The sequence below is a fragment of the Salvelinus alpinus genome, chromosome 33 (assembly GCF_045679555.1).
Source record: "Salvelinus alpinus chromosome 33, SLU_Salpinus.1, whole genome shotgun sequence".
Classification (NCBI taxonomy): domain Eukaryota; kingdom Metazoa; phylum Chordata; class Actinopteri; order Salmoniformes; family Salmonidae; genus Salvelinus; species Salvelinus alpinus.
Window position 1 is genome coordinate 25,723,988 of NC_092118.1, and position 16,491 is coordinate 25,740,478.

General features: G+C 43.2%; 2 protein-coding genes across 2 annotated transcripts in view; both read left to right on the top strand.

Annotated features, from left to right (window-relative positions):
* The first annotated feature begins 218 nt into the window (after positions 1–218).
* On the top strand, positions 219–7,379 carry LOC139563162 (HEAT repeat-containing protein 3-like). The gene is made up of 15 exons (XM_071381499.1): positions 219–496; positions 1,615–1,787; positions 2,127–2,214; positions 2,921–3,024; positions 3,225–3,334; positions 3,447–3,587; positions 3,784–4,085; positions 4,435–4,525; positions 4,748–4,902; positions 5,105–5,187; positions 5,449–5,585; positions 5,736–5,824; positions 5,980–6,123; positions 6,292–6,468; positions 6,572–7,379. Exons 1-15 carry the CDS (start codon positions 353–355, stop codon positions 6,683–6,685), a joined length of 2,052 nt encoding a protein of 683 aa, XP_071237600.1. The 5' UTR covers positions 219–352; the 3' UTR covers positions 6,686–7,379.
* A 1,650-nt stretch (positions 7,380–9,029) lies between these two features.
* Positions 9,030–16,491, top strand: part of LOC139562978 (terminal nucleotidyltransferase 4B-like) — a 32,805-nt gene continuing 25,343 nt past the window's right edge. The window contains exon 1 of the mRNA XM_071381202.1: positions 9,030–10,047. Coding sequence (XP_071237303.1) covers positions 9,533–10,047 — 515 coding nt within the window. The 5' untranslated portion in view covers positions 9,030–9,532. The remainder of the gene's footprint in view (positions 10,048–16,491) is intronic.

Sequence of the window (16,491 nt, forward strand, 5' to 3'; positions counted from 1 at the left end):
TCTCCTCAGTGTGTAATTGTCTTTACATTTATTTTTATTGTATTCATACGTTTAAGCATTGTTTAACTATATTCACTGCAAATTAGTTTGTGGTTTTCCAGCCATGTTAGACCGATAATTCTTTCAAAGGGAGTAGAAGGATTAATCTATAAAGTGTAAAAACGAGGTCCTGGTCTCGTCTTTGCGACATAAATACGACACCCCTTCTGCTTTGCGAGAGTAGGCACCATTTTACGGCACCAGACGAATCTCCACCGATGTTCCACATGTCTTAAAATGATGCGAAACGTGAGAGTGTGACAGCCTACTACATGATAGATCAATATCGCTTCGCACGTAATCGAAATAAGCTATGGGCAAAAGTAAGACTAACAAATTTAGACGTCCACAGTTCAACGCAGAGGGACTGTCGGTAACTGCTGTAAAGGAAATGGAACAGGACCACGGTGAATTCTTTGATGGAGTCGACTCTCCAACTGGGGAGTTACTGGAGAAAGTAAGAGCCCCAAGTTTTGACAACAGTACTGTTATTTCGGTGTAATTGATCATATGTTGCACTCTATTTTATAAATTCTTGCAAGTCAGTGCTGTCAATGTTGTTCACCAATGTGTCCATAATTCAAATTAAATGTCTTCCTAAGGATCTTCCCGCATATGCAAAAAAAACACGTGTTATTACGTTTTTATATTCACGCTCAAATGTGCCCCCCCCCCCCCCCAAAAAAAAAATCATTACAATTTCACAGAAGTATACTGAACAAAAATATAAACACATGTGAAGTGTTGGTCCCATGTTTCATGAGCTGATATTAAAGATCCCAGAAGTTTTGCATATGCACAAAAAGCATATTTTGTTGACAAATTGCTTAAACCTCTGTTAGAGAGCATTTCTCCTTTGCCAAAATAATCCTTCCACAGGTGTGGCATATCAAGAAGATGATTAAACAGCATGATCATTACCCAGGTGCACCTTGTGCTGGGGACAAAAGGCCTCTCTAAAATGTGCAGTTTTGTCACGGCACAATGCCACAGATATATCAAGTTTTGAGGGAGTGTGCAATTGGCATGCTGACTGCAGGAATGTCCACCAGAGCTGTTGCCAGAGAATTGAATGTTAATTTCTCTAACATAAGCCGCCTCCAACGTCGTTTTAGAGAATTTGGCAGAACATCAAACCGGCCTCATAACCGCAGGCGATGTGAAACCAGGCCAGGACCTCTACATCCGGCTTCTTCACCTGCGGGATCGTCTGAGACCAGCCACTCGGACAGCAGATGAAACTGAGGAGTATTTCTGTCTCTAGTAAAGTCCTTTTGTGGGAGAAAAACTAATTCTCCCAGGCCAACCCATGGCTGCTCCCCTGCCCAGTCATGTAAATTCCATAGATTAGGCCGGGCCTAATTAATTTATTTCAGTTGACTCATTTCCTTATATGAACTGTAACTCGGTAAAATTGTTGCATGTTGCGTTTTATATTTTTGTTCAGTACATTGTAAAATTTAGTTCAGTGCCACTAAACAGTGTTTCCCACATATACAACTGGAATATAAAAGAACACAGATGGTATGAAAAGTGAATATTCAAATAACCCCTGTTTATACTGTATGTGTTTAGTTGCAGAGTCCCAGTGCAGACGTGCGTGAGTTTGCCTGTGCCAGCATATCACGCGTGGTGCAGCAGAGCCAGACCATCCCAGGCTTCCTCCAGCGGGATGCGGTGAGACGTCTCGGGCCCCTAATGCTGGACCGCAGCCTGGCCGTCAGGGAGACTGCCACAGGGGCACTCAGGTGAGCCCTCAGCCTCCCAAAGGAATGTTCACTACCCAGTACTAGCCACTTAACAGACCTCCTGAGCAATGTGAGAGGGATGGTGTGGAGTCTGGACTGAGGATCAAGCCTATCAGATATTGCTAGATTGTTCGGAGAGTGTGCTAAATGTTAGATTTGAATGTAGATGGTTGTTGAAGCCATTATGTGCTGTAAGACAGAAGTAGGTAAGTGAAGGATGCTTTGGCTTGCTAAACAGACACTGAGAGAGTCCTCTTGAAATACCACAACCTCAATTAACTGTTGGCACTGATGTGATAGTTATCGCTCAGACTGAGTGATGCGTTCTTCTCACATCAGGAACCTGAGTGCCTGTGGGGGTCATGAGGTGTGTGACGACATGGTGAAACAGGACGTCATGACTCCTCTGACTGCTCTGCTTCGAGAGGTGAGGCCTTCCCTCGTAAATCATTCCTTAAAGTTGATGTATTTATGGGTGTGGCCCAAGGTTATGTTTTTTCACATTTTGAACAACATATTTCATGGTGTGCATATCTGAAAAGTGAATGCAATTGAATACCTCCATTCCTTGATCACATCAATGCATAGCTATTTTATAGGGCTGTATGTATTCCAGACCTGGGTTCAAATACTACTTCAAACATCTGTTACTTTCACATACACACAAAGTAAGTATTAAGATAGATAGGCCTATAAAAGTGAATGCAATTGAATACCTCCATTCCTTGATCACATCAATGCATAGCTATTTTATAGGGCTGTATGTTTTCCAGACCTGGGTTCAAATACTACTTCAAACATCTGTTACTTTCACATACACACAAAGTAAGTATTAAGATAGATAGGCCTATATTTTATTTGAAAAGACAAGCAGTTAAATATTTTAATGTATTTGGAAATACACTTGGAAACAGTATTTGAAATAAGAATTTGAAAATTCTCTCAAATGCAGTTTGGTAGCCTATTTGGTTTTTACAAATGACCATTCAAATATAGGTACTTGTTCTGGGCTGTGTATTTGAAAATACACACAGAAAGAAGTATATTAAATACTAGATACTCAAATACACATGTATTTGAACCCAGGTCCGATGTTTTCAAAGTGTCTAAACCCCAGTACTATTTCTCCACAGTGCTGTGCTGGGTTTGAGACCAATGCTGCCCTCTCGTTAAAAGGGCATAAAAACACAGTCGAAGATGTCGCAAATGAAGCAGTTAACTTGCTGTGGAATCTCTGGTAACAAAAAAGTACTAAATGTAGTAGTAACAGTAGTAGTAACACAAATGTCAGCTGGTCGGTCCACCTAGTGATCTGGACATGCATCCAGTAGCCTACCCATAGAGATCCAAAATTGTATTAAATTCTGTTAGCTTGCCAATGTTTCTATGGTTCTTTCACACCATACTCTCCTGTTGAATTATCACCCTGTCTGTCAGTGAGAGCAGTAGCCAGGCACTCTCTGTGTTCAACAAAGCAGGCATTCTGGATGTTATCCTACAGTGTCTGGCGCGGCACACTCACAACATCAAGCTGGCTTTGTCTGCAGGTTAGTCTCATCAAACCAATTTTCACACAACTTTAATGAGCATTTTCACCATTTAAATATTTGACTTGATTATGTATTTTGTAGTAAGTCCCTGCTCCCCCTTTGTCTTTAGCCCACTGTTTGCACACAGTGACTGAGGACAACGCAGAGTTGCTGTGTAGTATGAACAATGCTGTATTAGGGACTCTAGAGAGTGTGCTGCTATCCTCACAGGCGGACATGGCTCACACACTGCTCAGGACACTGGCTGCAGGTATGGCTACAACATCTTTGTTGTCACATTATTTACAGATTTCTTTTACCTCACAATGTCAACCGGTCATTCACTCTGCATTCATTCTCTGACTAAAGTCAGAGTCAGGGGTTGGAAGCTGTTTGTTAATAGCCTAACTAAATAACTAGTCTGATTCCAGTGCTCATTGTGTGCTTTGTGCTCCGTCCATTGACAGGGTCAGTGTGGAACCTGAAGAGCAGCCTGCCCACGGCCCGCCAGGCCCAGACCCTCAACGCCCTGATGGCCACCCTGTCCCAGTGCTTGGAGCTGGATGCTGGCACGCTGATACCCCAGCTCCGCCAGGCTGAGGTGGCCCGCAGTGCCACTGCCTCAGAGGCAGGGAACGTGGATGACCACCAGGCAGCTGTAGGGAATATGGCTGTAGAGGAGATGGATGATGATGAGGAGGAGGGGGTTGGACTGAGGAGGAATGGAAAGGCAACCAAGATGGATAAAGACTTCTCTGACCTCCTGCCTGTAAGTCCTGTCCTTTTTCACTCAGAAACAAACCCATCAAACCCTTTTGAGTTATGGTTATAGAGATCCAAAGTGATAGGGTTGAGTAAAGAGTATTGCATTTTCAGTTTTTAATATTTGGAGTACGTACCTGACTCCTCACTGTTAAATGCTGTGAAACAGCTGAATATTGATGTAGCAGCACAGAGTATTGCAGTTGGTATTCAGAGCTGTAGTGGCCCTCCCCTCAGGGAGATACTGCTTTGTTCAGCAGGCAGGAAGAGAGGGACACACAGCAGGGTTTACTCAGGGACGTAAGAGGTGGCTGTGTCCCTGCTGCAGTGTCAATAGTCTGCTTTTCTTTCTCCAGAGGGGCAAGGAGGAGCTGAGGGAGGCGACGGCCTTGCTGACAGCCCAGCAGACGTCCTTGGAGATCATCGTCAACATGTGCTGCTCTGATGGTGAGTGCTGTGGGCAGCAGTGTTTGGGCAGCAGAGCAGTACTGACCTGGGGAGCTTTGTTTTCATTACTGTTTGACACAGCTGTCTGGTACATGTTCATAGATAAGAGGACAGCATTTTTACTGTTTGATGCTCAAATGTATATTTAGGATTTAAAATTAGCTTTTGTTGCTTTTGAGGTGTACATCGGTTGTTGTGACTCATTGTGTGTTTTTTTTGTAGACCCGTCAGACGATGAGTGGGAGGAGGCGTCGAGCAGCGACGAGAGTGAGATGTGTCCTGGCGGCCTCTCTGAAGGGAACACCAGCCTCCTGTCCCCACTGTGTCTGTCTGCTGAGGTCCACGGGGCCCTGATCAACCACAACATCCCAGAGAAGGTGTGGGGGATTTCTTTCCTCACCTAGCATAATTGTTTCACGTCACTGCTCATGTTTGTCTTTTTTTATGTTCCCTCTGTTTTCACATGCAAAATATTAAATAAGTAATGTCATGGTACTAGGCTAATGTGTGTTCCTACTGTCTCTGTTATAGCCACTACACTGTATGAAGGTGATAACCATCCATGTCTATATGTTCAAGGTTCTCAAGAAGACCCAGTTCCCCAGTAGCGAAGCCATGGACGTATGTCGTCACAATCCCACCTGGAAAATCTTGATGAAAAAGTAATTATCTGTCTAGCATGGTGTCATTTTCTTTGACCTAAAAAGAATGAGACACTAGATATTCTGTGATATACTAGATCACGAGATAATTTGAGTGGTTTGTCATGATCCTAGTAACACTGAACCAATATGCGTCAATGTACGGCCCCAGTTGATAGAGGTATTCCATTTTTCTGGCTTATAATGGCATTACTGGTGTACACTTTGTTTACCACATCGCTACCTGCCTTTAGGAGTTGACTAAAATAAATTTCCCCCCAGGATGCATCGGGTGCAGTACAGGGCCCTGACATGCCTTCACAACATGCTGTCTACTATGGACGCTGAGTCCCTAGGGGGAGCAGCCGCTCTTCAGGCTGTTGCACAACACCTGTCCACGCTGGTCTTCAGTCCTCCTGGTTAGATCTACATGTCGTACCATCTCTTCATTATTTGTATTAAATCTTTATTTTACTAGGTAGGTTGATTCACTTTCACAGCAATGACCTAAACAAAAGGAGAGTAATTGTCTCGTTCATAATTTATTTTTGGTTAATTTGCTTACTCAGAGATCCCTAAGGAGGAGGAATTCCTTGAGGCAGTTACCAGTGCCATACGATCCCTCTTACAGATCATAGCCTATATGAAAATCCCACAGGTAAGACAGCTGACTGAAGCAGAGGAGAGTTTCCCTCTGAAGTACATTTTACCTAGCCTTACTGTCATCTGTCTGTTAGTTTATATAGTACCACAGCACTATCCCGACAAGTCTCTTGGATGACTCATTGTTTATGTTTGTGTGTGTGTTGCCAGTGTATGACCCCCCAGCAGATGATGAGCCTGAGCGAGGCAGCGACCCGCTGTGACGTGGTCAGTGTGAGAGTGAACGCTCTGGCCATCCTAGGCATCACAGGAAGCACACTGGCTAAAGAGAAGGGGACAGCTGAAACTCTACGGGTACCTTATTATTTTCATCCCTAGTTTTTTTGTATGAAATGTGTTTTAGATAGCTAATGATTACTTCAGAATTAACTATTTTTGTTCTTTAAAAAAAATGTTTATGGTTTATTAACCCATCTTGGCTATGTGACCATGATGTAATAACACTGTAATATCTTTTTATAGATGATTGGCAATGCCTTACTCCAAGTTGCAACAAAGGATGCCAACCTTGTGGTTTGTGGAGAGGCCCTGGATGCTCTGTTCGATGTTTTTGCGGATGGAGATGAGGCAGAGAGAGCAGCTGAAAACATCAACTTACTGTCTGCTCTGAAGGCACTTCAACCCATCTTCAAGGCTAAGGTAATAGAGCTGCAGCCCATCACTAGGAACAGTTTGTATGCATTCTTTATGCAAATCACTGTTGTCATCTGTTTAATTGCTGTTTCCGGTCCTCTATGTGCAGATTCGTAAAGAAGGGAAGGGAAAGTACAGCCCTGAGCAGCTGTGTGTGCTGGACAACGTCAAAGTCAACCTAAGAAGGTTTATTGGCTACTTGGAGACTGTGGTGAAAAAATGATAGCAGCCTGACACTACTACACCATCTGGCTGAGATGAAATGACTCAGAATATACAGTACAATAGACCCTCATTAAAGGGACTGTTCAATCCAAAAATCATTGTTTTGGAGTGAACTATCCCTTGAACATCAAAATAACAGATTTTCATGGTGGTTATCTTTTTGTTTTAACGTTCTGACTGAAATGCGTAACTATTGTCCTTGGTAAGTGAGTGTTTACATAATTATGTGTACAAAAAAGATGTGCGCTATTTTAAATGAATGAATGTTGCGGTACATAGTGACAAATTATTTTACTTTATGTATAAAAGTACCTTTCAATGTGCTGTATTTTAAAGAAATTGACAGAACATATTATGGTTTATTTTACACATTTATCAACCAACTCTCACGTCACACACTATCATACTGTAGCCCTCCGTGTTAGGAATGACCAGTTGTAGTATTCATGTGCTTCTCACACAAGAATCCGCTATCTGACCCCATGTCATGACTCTGGTGTCATGGAAAATGAGATGGACAGGCCCAGTGTCAACTGATCATGTGAGATGTCATGAATAAAGCAGAACTTGCCATCCATTTACAAGGGGATTTAGTTAACATGATTTGGGTTGCTGAAAGTAAATTGATTACCTTGTTCTGATATTTAGCGAGAATATAAAATAAAATGTATTTTATGTACACCCAAAATGTACACCCAAAGTCACTTTATATACAAGAAAATCAGCCGGATAAAAATAAGTATGTAAAAGTACCATTACACTAAACATGATGACAAACTAACCATGGAGAACACTGAACATGATGACAGATTAACCATGGAGAACACTAAACATGATGACAGATTAACCATGGAGAACACTAAACATGTTGACAGATTAACCATGGAGAACACTAAACATGATGACAGATTGACCATGGAGAACACTAAACATGATGACAAACTAACCATGGAGAACACTGAACATGATGACAGATTAACCATGGAGAACACTAAACATGATGACAGATTAACCATGGAGAACACTAAACATGATGACAGATTAACCATGGACAACACTAAACATGATGGCAGATTAACCATGGAGAACACTAAACATGATGACAGATTGACCATGGAGAACACTAAACATGATGACAGATTAACCATGGAGAACACTAAACATGATGACAGATTAACCATAGAGAACACTAAACATGATGACAGATTAACCATGGAGAACACTAAACATGATGACAGATTAACCATGGAGAACACTAAACATGATGACAGATTAACCATAGACAACACTAAACATGATGACAGATTGACCATGGAGAACACTAAACATGACAGATTATCCATGGAGAACACTAAACATGATGACAGATTATCCATGGAGAACACTAAACATGATGACATATCCATGGAGAACACTAAACATGATAACAGATTAACCATGGAGAACACTAAACATGATAACAGATTAACCATGGAGAACACTAAACATGATGACAGATTAACCATGGAGAACACTACACATGATGACAGACTAACCATGGAGAACACTACACATGATGACAGACTAACCATGGAGAACACTAAACATGATGACAGATTAACCATGGAGAACACTAAACATGATGACAGATTAACCATGGAGAACACTAAACATGATGACATATTAGCCATGGAGAACACTAAACATGACAGACCAATCAAGGAAGTGAATTAGACAGAAGATAAAAGCTAAAACAACAGAGACTATGGGTAAGCCTGTGTGAAGAGGTCTGTCTTTAGTGTGGACTTGAATATGTGTATGCATTGTGAGTTTCTGACATGGAGTGGGAGGGAGTCTTTACCAAGGCAGTTTCAGTGCAATGCATAGCCCGGAAGCCCGACCTGGTTCGGTTCCAAAAGACCATGAGAGGTCATGTTCTGTTGGATTTGTGATGCTACCTCCCACTCAAGCACTTTGGCGAGGAAGGGGAGGTTTGAGACGGGCCTGTAGTTTGTGAGGATCTCAGGGTCCAGGCCCTGTTTCTTCAGTATGGGAGTTATAGCCGTTCTTTTCAAAGGAGTAGGAACAATGCCAGATGTGAGAGATGTATTTACAATATTGACCACCAGAAGGCAGAGAACAGAGAGGCATGCCTTAACTAAGGCAGTGGTCAAGGGAGCAAGTTGTGGTTTTGGATTTAGAAAATAGTTCAGCAATGGTGGTTTCATTGACAAGGGAGAAGGCACTGCTGTTGGTATATTGCCTCCACTTTGATATGCTGCTTTCATACTTTGAAATAATGGAATTTAAATTTATCAGCCTGATGGATAGAATGTCCTGTCATGACATGAAGTTCGGTCTATTTTTGCTTTTTTTTTATTACAAACCTCCCACATACTTATGTCAGTGTGTGTACCCCATGTTCTGTGAAAATAATTCATCAATCGCCCATTGTTACGCAACAAGTAACATGTTCTGCTCTTGCGTAAGAACTACACTTTCTCCGCCCTTTTCGAATCACCATTTCACTCTGTACGCATCTGCGGCTGCGCAGTGTCCGCCATTGAGGACCCACGATCAGAAGGAAAGGGTCAGAATCGCTTCGATAGGCAAAGGCGCACGTTTCCTTTATTCTTGAATCGAAACTTTGCCAACATCCATACGTCTCCTACTGTATAATAATATATATTCGTTTTAATTCATGGATGGCAGATTTAGATATTTTATAGCAATTTGAAGTAACCTACCTAGCTAACGTTAGTCCGCTGTGAAGCTTACGAGTGAGGTTAGCTAGCTAGCTACCGTGCTAGCTTTAGCTACACGAACTGAGCCTTGCTCTGGGGCAGTGTGTCTGCAGTGTCGTTTGATGGATCCAAGAATCGCTTGGTTTCAGCCAGAACAACGTGGGCCAGCCAACAGCCTGTGGATGCAGATTTGGGAAACAACTCAAGGACTGGGGAATCTGTACTTCAATAACAACTGTAACACGGGTGGTTTGTCAAGCACGTCAAGCCTCAGTCCGAAAAAGAACATCAACGGGACATTGGGTAACGTGATCTCGTGCAAGAACGGAGCTGTCACTAACAGCGAACCCCGGAACCAGGGAATGTCCAACTCAACGAAAGACAGAGATGTAGTCGAACAACGAGACTTTATTCCGTTGGAAGCAAATAACAACCACAACAACCGTTCATCGTTGGGGAGGGGCAGCGCAGGGGGACAAGTGTGTACTCGGGTCTCTGGGGTCTCAGGACACCCCAACAAAAGGAAAAGAGACAACAAGGCTAGCACTTATGGATTCAACAGTAGCCTCGAGACCGGAGGCTGTGGTTACACGGGAACACCATGGAAAGTCAAGAACTACTCTGAAGGAATCTTGGGGTAAGAAACAAAATTACCCAAATAAAAACCAGCTACAAGTAACGTTAGTTAGCTAATATAACGTTACGAGTTAATTATAAACCACGCGTTATCTAGCTAACGTTATCTATCTATGCCACACTAACGTTAGTTGGTTAGACAACTAGCCAGCCAGCTAACTTGGCTGAAGTGAGCGCACATATTCCTATGGTTAGACAATATAGCCATATTTAGGCGTGCCGATTTGACCGTCACGCGTCATTATCCGTAATTTTAGGGGTCGTTCCTAACCAGCTAAGGTCAGTCGAAGGCAATGGGACAGTCAACTAACTAGCTAGTTAGCTACCTCCAGTAGTTTGTTTTATGACCTTGGTAACTAGCTACCTCGTGGTTGCCAACATCTGCATGTGTTCGCTACGCTTACGAGTAAAGCAAAAATTCAAATCCGACTGACATTTAGCTAAAAGCACGAGTACGGTTCGGTAAGGTAGTCAAGTCAATGCAGAACTCTTTTCTTGATAGTTGACATGTTACTGACTGTCATGCTAAGCCTGCCTAACTAATGCTGGTATTTCTCGCCTGTTTCACTGTTGCCAATTTGCAGCAATTAAAACCGAAAAAACAATTATCTGGTTGATATAATAGTCAGAAGCATCTATTCTAGTTCCAAATGTAGTAAAAGGTGTAAATAGTATACTTTTGGTCATAGTCAGTATTTTCCCAAATTTAGATTTGTGAGATTTAAGAAATCCACCCATTTCTTTAGACAGCAGATCTACTCTGACTTCTTTACATGGGACAACAATAAGACATCGTCGCCAATGTTATGTTGAAGGAACAAGACTTGTTCTTTATTGAACAGCGTGGGTTTTTTCCAACTCGCACATCCTCACTTATGTGAGCAAACTTTGGCATCACAAACACAATTTATTCCTTTAGCTAAAGTCATAATAGGGTGGCTGTTTGGGGAATAGGAACAAACAATGATAAATATCAGAGTACATATAGCAAACATAACAGACCCACATCTAACCACAACCCCAAGTCGCAATCTATTTCTTAATGACTGTGGAAAAGCGAGGTGAAATCAGTGTGTTCTGCCCCACTTTAAAGAGGAGCGGCTGGGCAGATGCAACTTATAATGTTTTCCCACCTTTATTTAACCTGCAACTTATAACGTTTTCCCACCTTTATTTAACCAGGTAGGCCAGTTGAGAACAAGTTCTCATTTACAACTGCGACCCGGCCATGATAAAGCATAGCAGTGCGACAAAAACAACAGACTTTCACATAAACAAACGTACAGTCAATAACACAAAAGAAAATAAAAATAGAAAAATCTATGTACAGCGTGTACAAATGTAGGGAGTTAGGCAATAAATAGGCCATAGAGGTGCAAATAATTACAATTTAACATTAATACTGGAGTGCTATATGTGCAGATGATGTGCAAGTACAGATACTGGGGTGCAAAAGAGCAAGAGGGTAAGTAATAATATGGGGATGAGGTAGTCGGTGTGCTATTTACAGATTGGCTATGTACAGGTACAGTGATCGGTAAGCTGCTCTGACAGCTGATGCTTAATGTTAGAGAGGGACATGTAAGACTCCAGCTTCAGAGATTTTTGCAATTCGTTCCAGTCATTGGCAGCAGAGAACTGGAAGGAAAGGCGGCCAAAGGAAGTGTTGGCTTTGGGGTGCAATATACCTGCTGGAGTGCTGCTACGGGTGGGTGTTGCTATGGTGACCAGTGAGCTAAGGCGGGGCTTTACCTAGCAAAGACTTATAGATGACCTGGAGCCAGTGGGTTTGGCGATGGATATGTAGTTTTTGGCGATGGATATGTAGTGAGGGCCAGCCAACGAGAGCATACAGGTCGCAGTGGTGGGTAGTATATGGGGCGTTGGTGACTAAACGGATGGCACTGTGATAGACTGCATCCAATTTGCTGAGTAGAGTGTTGGAGGCTATTTTGTAAATGACATCGCCGAAGTCACGGATCGGTAGGATAGTCAGTTTTACGAGGGTATGTTCGGCAGCATGAGTGAAGCAGGCTTTGTTGCGAAATAGGAAGCCGATTCTAGATTTAATTTTGGATTGGAGATGCTTAATGTAAGTCTGGAAGGAGCTTTTACAGTCTAACCAGACACCTAGGTATTTGTAGTTGTCCACATATTCTAAGTCAGAACCGTCCAGATTAGTGATGCCAGTCGGGCGAGCAGGTGCGGGCAGCAATCGGTTGAAGAGCATGCACATAGTTTTACTAGCATTTAAAAGCAGGTGGAGGCCATGGAAGGAGTGTTGTATGGTGTTGAAGCTCGTTTGGAAGTCTGTTAGCGCAGTGTCCAAAGAAGGGCCAGATGAATACAGAATGGTGTCTGCATAGAGATGGATCCGAGAATCACCAGCAGCAAGAGCGACTTCATTGATATATACAGAGAAAAGAGTCGGCCCGAGAATTGAGCATTGGGGCACCCCATAGACTGCCAGAGGTCCGAACAACAGGCCCTCCGATTTGACACACTGAACTCTGTCTGAGAAGTAGTTGGTGAACCAGGCGAGGCAGTCATTTGAGAAGCCTGCAGGGGGTGCTGAGGTGTTGGCCGCGGTAGTGGTAGACAGGTGGAAAGCATGGCCAGCCGTGGAAACATGCTTATTGAAATTATCGATTATCGGTGGTGACAGTGTTTCCTGTCCTCAGTGCAGTTTGCAGCTGAGAGGAGGTGCTCTTATTCTCCATGGGCTTTGGTGTCCCAAATATTTTTGGAGTTAGTGCTACAGGAAGCACATTTATGTTTGAAAAAGCTAGCCTTAGCTTTCCTAACTGACTGTGGATATTGGTTCCTGACTTCCCTGAAGAGTTGCATATCACGAGGGCTATTCGATGCTATTGCAGAACTCCACCGGATGTTTTTGTGCTGGTCAAGGGCAGTCAAGTCTGGGGTGAACCAAGGGCTATATCTGTTCTTAGTTCTACATTTTTTGAATGGGGCATGCTTATTTAAGATGGCGAGGAAAGCACTTTTAAAGAGCAACAAGGCATCCTCTACTGACGGGATGAGGTCAATATCCTTCCAGGATACCCAGGGCAGGTCAGTTGGAAAGGCCTGCTCGCTGAAGTGTTTTAGGGAGTGTTTGACAGTGATGAGGGGTGGTCATTTGACCGCGGACCCATTACGCACGCAGGCAATGAGGCAGTGATCGCTGAGATCCTGGTTGAAGACAGCAGAGGTGTATTTGGAGGGCAAGTTGGTCAGGATGATATCTAAGAGGGTGCCCATGGTTACGGATTTTGGGTTGTACCTGGTAGGTTCCTTGATAATTTGTGTGAGATTGAGGGCATCTAGTTTAGATTGTAGGATGGCCGGGGTGTTAAGCAAGTCTCAGTTTAGGTCACCTAACAGTACGAACTCTGAAGATAGATGGGGGACGATCAATTCACATATGGTGTCCAGGGCTCAGCTGGGGGCTGAAGGGGGTCTATAACAAGCGGCAATGGTGAGAGACTTGTATCTGGAAAGGTGGATTTTTAAAAGAAGACGCTTGAATTGTTTGGGCACAGACCTGGATAGTATGACAGAACTCTGCAGGCTATCTCTGCAGTAGATTGCAACTCTGCCCCCTTTGGCAGTTCTATCTTGTCGGAAAATGTTATAGTTAGGGATGGAAATGTCAGGATTTTTGGTGGCCTTCCTAAGCCGGGATTCAGACACGCCTAGGACATCAGGGTTGGCGGAGTGTGCTAAAGCAGTGAATAAAGCAAACTTAGGGAGGAGGCTTCTAATGTTATGCACATCATGTATCTTAAAGCCATAGTACACAACATGTATAGGGAGACTAAACTATTCCCCTTCTCTCGAAGTGTTCCATACATAAAGGCCTGAGAGTTGACAGAGCTGAGCGATGAATAGTCAGTGGGACTTGTTAGTAACCGTGTAGCTACAGGGCAAGTATACCCTCCCAGCCATAAAGGTCCAGACCTGTTAGTAGAGTCTGAACTCTAGTATTTTTATTTAACCCTTATTTCAGTGTGCTGACCTGTTGCACCCTCTACAACCACTGTGACTACTATTATTTGACCCTGCTGGTCATATTTAAACATCTTGGTCATGTTCTGTTATAATCTCCACCCGGGACAGCCAGAAGAGGACTGGCCACCTGTCATAGCCTGCTTCCTCTCTAGGTTTCTTCCTAGGTTCCGGCCTTCCTCGGGAGTTTTTCCTAGCCACCATGCTTCTACACCTACATTGCTTGCTGTTCGGGGTTTTAGGCTGGGTTTCTGTACAGCACTTTGTGACATCAGCTGATGTAAGAAGGGCTTCATAAATACATTTGATTGATTGATTTTACTAGTCGAGTCAGTTAAGAACAGATTCTTATTTACAATGACGGCTTACCCCGGTCAATCCCTAACCCGGACGACGCTGGGCCAATTGTGCGCCAACCTATGGGACTCCGAATCACGGTCGGTTGTGATACAGCCTGGAGTCTCTAGTGACGCCTCTAGCACTGAGATGCCTTAGACCGCTGTGCCACTCGGGAGCCCCGGGTACACTCTGTCTTTCATATAGGTTGGCTATAATAGCTTACTGATTATGATCAATATGTCAAGTTGGTACAAAGCAGATATAGAGGTTAGGTTACTGTAACCATTTTCTCTATAATGACAGAGGTTATTTCCCCAGACACGTGACGCTGAAATGAAATGTGCTGCTTTACAACCATCCTGGTGCATTTTCTTATCATTGTTGTTTTGCCTGAGTCCCCTCTGTTTATTAGTCTAAGTATAATGGACCAGGTCTGTCTTGAAAAAACATATTGACCAATTAGTTTATATATTCTTAGTGTGACATAGAGCTATTTCAGAAATGCAGTTCTTACTAGTTTAAGTTAGAGAAAAGTCCTGAGGTGGGTGGGGTGTTGTTTTAAAGGCTGATGTGTAGAGGTGTGTTTTTCCCCCTCTTTTACGTGCCTGACAAGCGTAGGCTAGCAACATGCAAGAGCCCAGAGCAAAGTCTTAGCCAGGCTGATCCTCATTTATAGTAATATGAAGCACACTGTTTGCATAAGGACATTCCTTAGTGATTACTCTAATACCCCAACCTTTACTGTACAGCCTGGATCACAGTCACAACCAGGCTCTGTCTCCCACACTCCTGGTTCTTATTCTGCTCACAATGCTTAGTTACTGAGTTGCATTATGAACATATATTTCACAATATATACATGTAAAGCCTAAATAAAGTAAAGCCTTTTCAGGCTTGTAATCTCTGGTTTTGGAAATGTTTCATTAGCTTTCTTCCCCAAGTCCCTGACTGGGAAGCACAAACTTGGAAAGTGATCAAAATCTGTCACGTGTGCCGAATACAACAGGCGAAGACCTTACAGTGAAATACTTACTTACAGGCTGTAACCAACAGTGCAATTTTTAAGTAAAAAAAAAAAGTATGAGGTGAACAATAGATAAGTAAAAAGGACAGTGAAAAATTACAGTAGCGAGGTTATATACAGTAGCGAGGCTATATACAGGCACCGGTTAGTCGGGCTGATTGAGGTAGTATGTCGGTATGGTTAAAGTGACTATGCATATATGATAAACAGAGAGTAGCAGTAGCGTAGAAGAGCGGGTGGCGGGACACAATGCAGATAGTCCGGCTAGCCAATGTGCGGGGGCACCGGTCAGGAAGTCCAGGATCCAGTTGCAGAGGGAGGTGTTTAGTCCCAGGATCCGTAGCTTAGTGATGAGCTTTGAGGGCACTATGGTGTTGAATGCTGAGCTGTAGTCAATGAATAGCATTCTCACGTAGGTGTTATTTTTGTCCAGGTGGGAAAGGGCAGTGTGGAGTGCAATAGAGATTGCATCATCTGTGGATCTGTTTGGGCGGTATGCAAATTGGAGTGCGTCTAGGGTTTCGGGATAATGGTGTTGTGAGCCATTACCAGCCTTTCCAAGCACTTCATGTCTACGCACGTGAGTGCTACTCCTCCTCGATAGGCTCCTTTTGGCGAGGAAACAAGTGTATCCTACCGGAGTCCTTCACGGAAGAGTTTTGAAATCTGCCACACCCCCTTTGAATCAGCAATTTTTTCTTGAAGGAGAAAAGCATGCAAGCAGTTTAAAATTACACGCTACTTATAATTTTATCTTTGACATGTCTTACAAACCTAATTGAGAAAAGGCAGTTGTCGTGCCCCCCCTTCTGGCATACAGCCAGGTGGTGAGGCGAGGACTTGCAGAGAGCTATACATGCTGCTGGTCCTTTAGACTGTGGGTAATATACCCTTCCCTCTACCAGCACGTGTGGGGAAACCCTCCGTATCTCAGCCATCCCATGTGCTTAAAGAGGAATGTTTTGATATTTTCTCCCCTTCTGGCCAATTTGAAAGCCGGTCAAGTTAATGTAGTCTGAACAGCATATGAACAGGGGGTAGCTAGTTAGGTAGATTGTTTCTTGTTTTGGTACT

What these genes read in the sequence shown, in the direction of transcription:
- LOC139563162 (XM_071381499.1), top strand. Translation starts at nt 353, where the DNA reads ATGGGCAAAAGTAAGACTAACAAATTTAGACGTCCACAGTTCAACGCA. An exon ending in CAACATGTGCTGCTCTGATG is followed by an intron (nt 4,526 to 4,747) that starts GTGAGTGCTGTG and finishes TTTTTTTTGTAG; the next exon opens with ACCCGTCAGACGATGAGTGG. An exon ending in CCTATATGAAAATCCCACAG is followed by an intron (nt 5,825 to 5,979) that starts GTAAGACAGCTG and finishes GTGTGTTGCCAG; the next exon opens with TGTATGACCCCCCAGCAGAT.